This window comes from Triticum aestivum, chromosome 3A, assembly GCF_018294505.1.
Source record: "Triticum aestivum cultivar Chinese Spring chromosome 3A, IWGSC CS RefSeq v2.1, whole genome shotgun sequence".
In the NCBI taxonomy this organism is placed as follows: domain Eukaryota; kingdom Viridiplantae; phylum Streptophyta; class Magnoliopsida; order Poales; family Poaceae; genus Triticum; species Triticum aestivum.
Window position 1 is genome coordinate 79,108,341 of NC_057800.1, and position 9,944 is coordinate 79,118,284.

The 9,944-nt window shown below is 41.8% G+C and overlaps 1 protein-coding gene across 1 annotated transcript; it reads right to left on the reverse strand.

The window, feature by feature from the left end:
- Positions 1–1,892: 1,892 nt before the first annotated feature.
- LOC123060405 (guanine nucleotide-binding protein subunit beta-like protein) lies at positions 1,893–9,009 on the reverse strand. The gene is made up of 8 exons (XM_044483113.1): positions 8,727–9,009; positions 7,178–7,364; positions 6,955–7,043; positions 5,529–5,634; positions 3,443–3,651; positions 3,204–3,246; positions 2,787–3,046; positions 1,893–2,690 (listed from the first exon to the last, which is right to left on the reverse strand). The coding sequence occupies exons 1-8, from the start codon at positions 8,888–8,890 to the stop codon at positions 2,303–2,305; spliced, it is 1,446 nt and encodes a 481-aa protein (XP_044339048.1). The 5' UTR covers positions 8,891–9,009; the 3' UTR covers positions 1,893–2,302.
- Positions 9,010–9,944: the final 935 nt, after the last annotated feature.

The window sequence follows — 9,944 nt, forward strand, 5'->3', positions numbered from 1 at the left end:
TCTTCTGGCCACGATACGTCGGTGGTTAACTCGATAGGCCTGGTTTAATGCACAAGTAATCATCATTAGCGAGAAAGGCGGAAATGAGCTAAAAGATAAGGCTGTATTAGGTGGTTTCCAGGAAATGGCCCGGTTCAACTTGTCTCTGCAGCACACAAGGATGAGTCCTTTTCACACTTACTTGACACTGACTTCCTAAAGCTTAAGGGGCAGTGACAAAAAGGCATATTCGCAGTGCTCAACTAAAATATTCGAAGTAACTTTCTGTCCCCATGTTGAGCTTCAGGCTGAGCTCAGCCTCCATTCTCAAAAGAGTACCCTCCAAGCAGATACTGCCATTCTATGCACTATTAGCACGAACAAGGAGCAGATACTAAAGCAAAACCATTCTCTGGTGAAATACTGGTAGGAGGCTGCAATTCTCACAATTATTCCTTTTACTTTTACAAGAAAATATATGGAAAAAGTCTTACAGAAAAAAAAAAACTGATCTGAGACATGCAATATTTCCTGGTAAACGAAGAGGTCGAACAGAGTTCTGCTTTATTCAAGTTAATATGCAAAGCCAAAAAATAGAGATCACTAAACCATGGGAAAGATGGTTTCTTCTCAAGTCTACATGGAAAGCATGAGAAAAATGACAGCTTGTCCACATCTAAGATGATACTTCTTCTTAACAGCCTAGGAAAGTCTCATAGGAAGTAAACCCAAGACATTCTTATGCCAATCAACTTCGAGATTGCACGTTGTACCAGCGCAACTGGTTCAACTGCATAACTAATTAGATTTGTCACATATAAATGATGACAAAGATAAGAAGATTACTAGTTCAAATGTCAACTGCCTACAGTAGGCGCGAGAAAAAGCAAAGACAATTTGGTCACACCAACGATTTTTTCCATGGAGAAGATAGATGATTATAATCATAATAGAGACTCACCTCTGTCCTTAGCAATAGAGCCGCCGGATTTGTAGCGTGTAAACACCTTGCATTGGCAACTTGGACTGTGACATTGCTGACTTCAACGTACTGCAGGTTAAACTTAGTTCTCCCTTATCTCCAGTGACCATGTTTGACATTGTAGCTGAATATAATACAGCAGTAACTGTGCTGGAATTCAGATAGTATTCACGCTGAAGCATGGCTTCAGCCTAGGTTACCTTCATGTATAAGAACAAACAATCGAGCCAGAAATCAGTACTGGAGCACCATTTTTTTATGGAATTGGATACGAAAAACCAGACCATTCTCTGAAGGTTACAGGCCAAAGCCCTCGTGTTAGACTCGGACCAAGTTAAAAGTCTTCTGCCTATTTTCTGTCCAATATGGTAAAATGGCGATCTCCAGGTTACCCCATAATTTGACCATTGTACTATTCAATTTACAAATTTGATGTGATTAACGCCGCATAATTTGACTAATAAACTATTTGATTTACATGTTTGATGTGATTAACAGATAGTTTGCACTGCTGCTTTGAGCTTTCCCATCAGCAATAGTTTGCCAAAACAGGAAAATAATAGTCTTCTCAAACTTCACATCATGCACCACAGTTCTTCAGTTTGATTGACTTCTCTCGAAAAACATTTTCCCATCTGTGAAACTAATAAACATTCAGCTTGATCGCAACACCTGAGGCCATCAAACTTCTCAGGAGATCATTTATGCTCCATGTGCAAGAGAATGGATAAGGAATGAACTGCTCCACATCTAATACATTCCTTGAGAACAGGGATAGACTAAATCCCTGATAAACTGCAGCATGTCTTGTATCTGAACTTGTATGTTGCATAAGTGCAAAATAGGTAATAACTTCTGCTTGTGGGGTATGATTCCTGCGCTATGAGAAAATCTAACAATGATCATATGATTGTCAGCAAAGATTGGGAAATAAGAAGGAAAACAACACATGTGCTACTGGACTTCTGCATATATGTTCAGTACAACTATAACTGCCCTTCAGAGGTATACTGAGGGGACTAGGTCTCGCGTTTTTGAGAAACTCAACCTAATCCACTGTAATTCTATGGTGAAGAACAACATGATTATCCTGTCACCACTAGTTACAGAAAGGTTCATGTTATATATGTAGCTTTTTCGAGAAAAACAATATGTATGTAGCTACAGATGAAGCCTTACAAGCAAACTGCGCAGGCATGGTGCAGGCCCATTTGCAAAGAGACAGATGTGCACCAGCTTAGCATAAGGGCTGAGCTCTCAAAATCTCATCTTGTATGCAATGCTACCTTTTTGTTGATAATTTACGCTAGTCTTCTCCGTTTCGAAAAATAATAAGTTACGCTAGTCTTCATCGTCATATTCTTGAGATCCCCAGAACTTGGAAACTTCCTTGCCAGGTAAAGCTACAGGAACTGAGGATCTCAGAAAGTCTTGGTAGTGTAACAGGCTGCCTCTGGTTGAACTACTCCCTGCAGTGACAATCCTACGCCCGTCCACAGCCATGGCTGACACTGTGCTTCTCCCTCCTGATTTAACAGGCTCATCGCAACTCAATCTGTTCACCAAGTGGCCCGTCCGGGTTTCCCAGACATGGACCTGACCATCCCATGGCGCGCCCATCACTACCTTGTATGGATCCAAGTGAAGCAACGTCACAGGACCATCTGAATGCAGTTCTGCGACTGTGTGCTTGAGTTCTTGAGGCTTACGAATATCCCACAGAAGAGCCCTGTCCAGCAAATAATGATAGATAGGTAAGGTTTGCAACGCAGTCGAAGCTAGAAGCACGAAGAAAGCACTGATTGTACAGATATTGTGAGCTTACTTGTCTTTTATGCCCGTGCATATTAGCCATTCAGAGGGCAGCATCTCACAAGAAAGTATTCTTTGGTTACGAAGTGCAAGAACAGAAGCCTTCTTCATCGTCCTCAAATCAATTGCTGTCACTTCGGATCCAGCAGCAATGTAACAAAGGGATTCGTAGCATTTGATTGCAATCGGTGGACCACTTGAGTTAAGATGAGCACCCCCAACACATGATGATGAGACACTGGAAGGAGGTGCCATTGTGTCCCACACTTTCACCTGTGATGCAGTATAACAACGTGAAAAGCAACATACAAACAATAGAGCTTACCATGAGCATCAAATGGCTCAGTTGTGGACCACACAGAATATGTTAAACAATATTACTCCTATTAATGAAATATTTCAGATAAAGTTTTCTTCGATGTTCTATTACCTTTGTATCTTTGGAACTGCTGACCAGCAGGGAGGATTTATGCCTGAAGAGCAAAGAAGAAGCTCAATGATCGTGCTGATGGATCATGATTTAAGAAACCTTGGAAAGTATAGGAACCTTGCAACTGTACAAAAGCCATCGAAATGCTTTCCAGTTTGATAAATGGTGCGCTTGCACACACAAAAAATAGCCGACTAATAGTAGAATAAGCTCCATTCAGATGGTTTGACAGTACGTACCAAGCAACAGACAAAAGTGACAGTGTTTTTTCATGCCCATGCAAAGTTGATATTAGAGGGTGTTTTTTTGCTCTTGTATTCATAGACCAAAGGCGAATGGTGCAGTCTTCACCACCAGTTGCGAGTATTTTACATTCACCGTCATCAAGCAATTTGTCAGCCAGAGCAGTAACAGGTCCTGAATGGCCCTTGTAACAGCGTGATTGGCCCTACATAAAAAGGTTATAAAATCACGCTTAGCACTAGCTTCTCAAGGAGTTAGGTATATAGCCTTTCAAAACCATACCCCACCGCGATGTGTTATTGTGACTGAAGATGTTAGCTAACCATCACATTATTTACAAAGATAATTTAGATGCATGACTGTAAAATTGCCCAGATTTTCTAATGACACTGCAAGGTTTCAACTTCATGAAATGCCACTGCAGAGTTGCCATATTTATAAGCATGTCCTTGACCGAAGAATTTCACTAGTATTGGATAAAAGTGCCTGTGTCTCCTACCTCCTCACCACCTTCCTGCTGCGGCACCTTCTCTCCAGCTCACCTTGCTGTCTCTGCAAGTTGTGTGGAGCACGACGCCATCTCTCCGCCCCCCTGCTCTTTGGGTCGGGGCTAATCTCACAAATATGTACTCAGCCACATGACGTGTGTGGCAACGATGAGCCCTATGGCCATGTGTAAAGCACTGACAGAGGTCAGGCCCCGAGTATGGAGGTTGAGGCGGGACAAGAAAGCCCATGTTGCACAAGGGAAGAGGAACATGAAGAGGATGACTGAGAAGAAGAAAGAGGATCCGCAGGGACATAAATGTCCAATTTGAGGTAAATTTGGACGAATGTCGTATTTCTGTTTACATTACAACTCTACAGAGACACATATCGAAGCAGAAACTGCGTGTTGGCATTTCCAACTGGGCACTTCAAAAGGGCATATATCCAAATATTCCTATTTATATACCTCGTGACCAGGAAGAGGCTGATCTTGGGAAGGAAGGACACGCTAGGATGTACGGCACATCAGCATGTTGGAGGCTCATGTGTAATTTCATGTCGAAAATCCCATACATGCAGTCAGCCAGGCTGGACAAGGAATGAAGGCCACTGCATAAGGGTTCCAGTCCCTAGAATATCAGATTGGCACTATGTATATCCTTCCGTATGAGTTTAAGAAGATTAGATCTACTCTATCTCTTGTTAGTTTACAGCAGGCTAGATCCGGCCTTGTCTCTAGCAGCCAGTATTACATAAGCGGCACCCCTCTTAACCAGAATTTTCTTCTCCATCCTCACCCCACTTAACTAGGTCTCCTGGTTACCATGCTTGAGTACCACTTTCTCACCGGCAACTAGTCCATGGAATCTAACATGTAAGCACACGGAGGGGCAGACAAGGCAGAGCAAGGGGTACTGCCGCATACCTTTGTTAGTAGTTAGTGAGGTTGGCATAAAGTTAAACGGCAGGTCAGGGTATACAGTGGCCGCTTCACAATGTCATGAATAGATACCACAAGCACAAAACAAGGAACGAAAGCAATTGCAGAAGAGAAAAGTTAGCACGTAGCCACGTATTATTATTTTCATATTTGAATTGAGACAAAGAGGAACCGATGTCCATCTAACAGCTAAAATTTCTTTTCAAGAGTTTCTATCATTTTAATAACTATATTTTACAGTCATTCAATGACCATAAGTAATACTCCCTCCGTTCACAATTATAAGACGTTTTGGATATCTCAATATGGACTACATATGGACTGAAATGGGTGAACAGGGACACTAAAATGCATCCATATACATCCGAATCAGAAAAATGTTAGAACACCTTATAATTGTGAATGGAGGGAGTAGCAATTAGTTTCTTTTTTATTATTATTCCTGTTTCAAGTACCTCTGCACTCATGTACAAAGTCAGTGATGTCATCATGAATGGTCATGTTGTATCCTCACAAAAAAAGGACGTACTCCCTCTGTAAAGAAATATAAGAGCATTTAGATCACTGCTTTAGTGATCTAACTGCTCTTATGTTTCTTTACAGAGGGAGTACATGTTGTATCAACAGGGTAATGTAACGTAGAAATGAGGTACCTTCCAGCAAAGACGGACTGTTCTATCTGTGCTTGAAGTGACTAATGCCATTTCATTTCTATGTGCATCACTTCGATACAATGGGGTGTCGATTAGTGGGAACAATCTGCAAAATGAACATAATAAGACATTCCTATCTCTGCGACTTTCAGCAGGCATTAGTGGAAAGCCAATCACAGATAGAACTGTGAAACAATAAAAGTTTAAATTGTGAAATGAGGATACTGTATCCCAAACATAAACCAGCTAGTAATCATGAAAATGATTTGCAACAATTCCTCTCTGCTAGGAAAGAAGAAAATTAAGTGAAAGAAATGATACTGTAACAAGACAATAATGAAGTAAAAAAATGACATTGTCACCAAGACGTAACACAAACAAATCTACAAAGTCCAAAGATATAACCAAGGTACTGACTGAAGTGAAGTTGCCTATTTGTCTAACAAATGAAAGAAAAAATGAAGAAAAATAATATATAAAAGTCAGATAATGTCATTTGGTTCCAAGTAACATGTCAGTCATAACATCCTACTATACCAAACATAAGATGTTCAGTGAATGGGCATTATATAGTTTCATGCACCAACCATTAGAACCAAAAGTACAAACTGATGGAGAAGGTTGGGCAATCCATATATACTTCAAAATCCCTCTCACATGTGGCATGGGCAGAAAGAAAGCAAAGCAATTTATTTATTTAAATTGCAGAAGTCGAGACTTGAACCCAAGATGAGAATGAAGTAAAAACAAATCTACAAAATCTGAAGATATAACCAATGTACTGAGACTGAATGAAGTTGCCTATTTTTCTAACAAATGGAAGCAAAGATATAAAGCAAGACTAATACAACTAAAGTCAGATGAGGTCATTTTGTTCCAAATAACATGTCAGTCATAACATCCTACTAAATTCAGAAATTTTCTTTATGTGGGGATTCAAGAGTCATGTCCAAGACATAAAGTGGGGATGGATCTTAAATCCTAACATCTGTTACTCCCTCCGTCACAGTTTAGAAGGCACAGTTAAATTTACGTGCATTTCCATAATAGACAAGGTTTAGGGCGCATTGCATTTATTTTTAGTAGCTAATTATTACTCCGATATACTATTTCTATATGCATGCGTAGTGTGAATGATATTTTTTAGCCCATCTCACAACCAATAGATAACCACCTAGGTCCCAGAGAATTTCTAAGCGTGCCTTCTAAACCGTGACGGAGGTAGTAGCACAGAAATGTACTATCTTTGATATTATTATAGGAATAGAAAAAAAAAAGGATTCAATGTTCACCCCTTGATTCCCCACAGGGTTGAGTACATGAAACTGACCCCCCAAAAAAAAACCTTGAACATCAGATAAGCTGACTAAAAAGTAACAAGATCTACAAATGTCTAAAGAGCAATGGTTATTTGCTTTATGGTTACCTCATACAAGTGATCCTCGCGCTATGGGTCCTGTAGGTTTCCACTAATTCCATGTCCAGACCAAGCCTCAATCTTTTGACTACTGGCCCCTGCACAGAGGAAATTGCACGGCATATGTTGCTTAGCACAAATAAGCTTTTGATACTGTAACAACCTGCATTACTTAAGCAGAAGAGCAAATCTGCTATATTAAAAACACATAATACTGTTGCATTTCACTCACTTGAGAGAACCAAACACCATTCCTATCAAGCATTAGATGGCTTGGTGTCGGCTCCGTGGGATCTAGATAATAAATAGATGATAAGGGATCCTCAAATTTCATTTGATGTACTTCAGTGTGCCTCCGAATGTATAGTTCTCTAATCCCCAAAGCTCCACGAGGCACTTGTTGAAACGGCCATTGCCCCCTAAGCGTTCAAATGGTCATGATGCGATAAATAAGTGGGCAGTCAGATACATGTGTAGTTTCCAAAGTCTGAAAATACTATATAGCATAGACTCAAACATTAGATACAGTTATGTGAGTTCAGAAAAGGATTACACGACATTGATCAACTCGTAGAAACTGTAAAACTTGATGCAAAGCATAAAAGCGAACAAACGACCATCAAGCATTTGTAGTGGCATCAACGTAAAAGAAACATTCGCTGCCTGTCACTTTCAAATTGCATGCACCTTATTAGATAAAGTTCATATTGTGTAGACAGTGACAATTCCTCCACCTACATAATAGCTTTATCCAATTAAACTACCAAAAACTACTTTTCCTTAAAAAAGTTAGTCCAACAGAGTCAGAATATAAGTCATTTTGAATTGTATGAGTCCAATATTTCTAGGTTTGACTCTAGAATGAAAAATAACTAGCACCGACAACATCAAATTGATATCTTCAACATGTAATAGATAGACGTTCATAATGTATGATAGTACCTGAAACCCTAAACTTGAGCTCACTCTTAATGTACAAACCGCTCTCTTTTTTTGTGAAACAACATTTTTAAATTCAACATCAAGTTATCCAAAAAACGCCTTGAAAACTGTGTCAATGTCCAAAAAACACTATTGTTACGATGCATAGGGAGTATACCATAAACACCAACACTGTTGCTCCATATTTCAAATATTCTACTTTGCTGGAGAGATACAAATCAGACGATTGATAAGTCTGCAGCTTGCAATCCTAACAACCAAGATAACTAATAAAGTGCCACCAAACTGTGGACCCACGGACCCTCTGACAGTCTTATGATCAAGTTTACCTATCCAATGTCAACCAATCATATACAACAATGAAGATGACACTTGAAAGTCAATCTGAAAAATGACAGGATCTCCTCCCTTTCAGTCCATCCCAATAATTGATGTACCGTTCAATCGAGGCTTCCTCAGCCTAGCTGACACCCAAACCAGATGTTCTCACAAGCTTAACTCTATTTGCTCAAACAAGAAAATCATAGTAGAGGGTTCATAATTTTCCAGTCACAACCGTCGTCGCGGCACCAAATATGGCTGCAAATCAATTTTCCCCAATTTGTTAGCCACACAAAAGCTTCGTATCCCAATCATAACAGGAAACCGATCATTTGTAAACTCCGGGCACAAAGGTCCCAATCAACAGCACACGTCTACACCGTGCAATCACCAAAAGGGGGCAAACCTATTGGGCCTGTACAAATTGCCCTATACAGCTGAGTGTACTGACGCCTAAATCGGAATTCCCGAATCGGACGAGAGCGAGAGGAAAGAGGAAAGTGGGTGAAGGAAGAGACCTGTAAAGGTGGTACCATACGGCGTCGCAGTAGGCGGCGGCGCGCAACGGGCGGCAGGCCATAGCAAGGCTGGCGACGTCGCGGGCGCCGAGGTGGCGCGCGCAGTGGGCCAGCGCGTCGCCGTCGAGGTCGACGAGCGTCCGCCCCGGTAACGGCATCGACATCGCCGGCGAGCTGAACCCTAGAACGTATCACGGTGGCCACCGTCTCAGGCGCGCGGGGAAGGGGGGAGAGACGGCGGCGGCGGTTAAGTTTGCTCTTTACCTCTCGGTCTGTCCCCAACTGTCTATGCTCCCATCCGTGTTCCGCACCGTTCCTTTGACATCGGACGGTCCAGTATTTTTTTCTCCCCCACTGTGAAAATAAATCTAGAGACAATCTCTATTGCATGTATACGTGTATAACGCGGCTGGACCCGGCGCCTATGACCGTCTCTAGCATACCCCTAAATCACCCCAACCGCAAAATAACCGTCAGTTTATACTTTTAAACGAAAAATGACCCAAACAAAAACCTTAAACGTGTCTGACACTTAAAAAAAAATTAGGGGCGCGGTAAATCCCCCCTCCCCCACCCACGAAAACCCAAGTTTCCCCTGCCCCGTTGGTGCCCTGTATCCTGCAAAAGCGGTTGGCATGAGGGACATTTCAGCACGCGCGTTCCCCACATCCCCTCTAGTAGCCGCCTGATACGTCTTCATCGTATCTTCTTTTTCAAACACTTTTGTCCTTGTTTTTGGACTCTAACTTGCATGATTTGAATGGAACTAACCCGGACTGACGTTGTTTTCAGCAGAATTGCCATGGTGTTATTTTTGTGCAGAAATAAAAGTTCTTGGAATGACCTGAAAATCAACGGAGATTATTTTTTAAATATATAAAAAATATTGGCGAAAGAATCAAGGCCAGGGGGCCCACACCCTGTCCACAAGGGTGGAGGCGCGCCTACCCCCTGGGCGTGCCCCCTGCCTCGTGGGCCCCCTAGTGCTCCTCCGGCCTCAACTCCAACTCTATATATTCGTGTTCGGAGAGAAAAAAAATAAGAGAGAAGGATTCATCGCGTTTTACGATACGAAGCCGCCGCCAAGCCCTAATCTCTCTCGAGAGGGCTGGTCTGGAGTCCGTTCGGGGCTCCGAAAGGGGAATCCGTCGCCATCGTCATCATCACCTTCCTCCATCACCAATTTCATGATGCTCACCGCCGTGCGTGAGTAATTTC

Coding starts and splice junctions, on each gene's coding strand:
- LOC123060405 (XM_044483113.1), bottom strand. CDS start 8,890: ATGTCGATGCCGTTACCGGGGCGGACGCTCGTCGACCTCGACGGCGAC. Junction 3,652..5,528: donor CAGTCCGTCTTTGCTGGAAG/GTACCTCATTTC, acceptor CTTTTTATGTAG/GGCCAATCACGCTGTTACAA. Junction 3,047..3,203: donor GCAGTTCCAAAGATACAAAG/GTAATAGAACAT, acceptor ACTGCATCACAG/GTGAAAGTGTGGGACACAAT.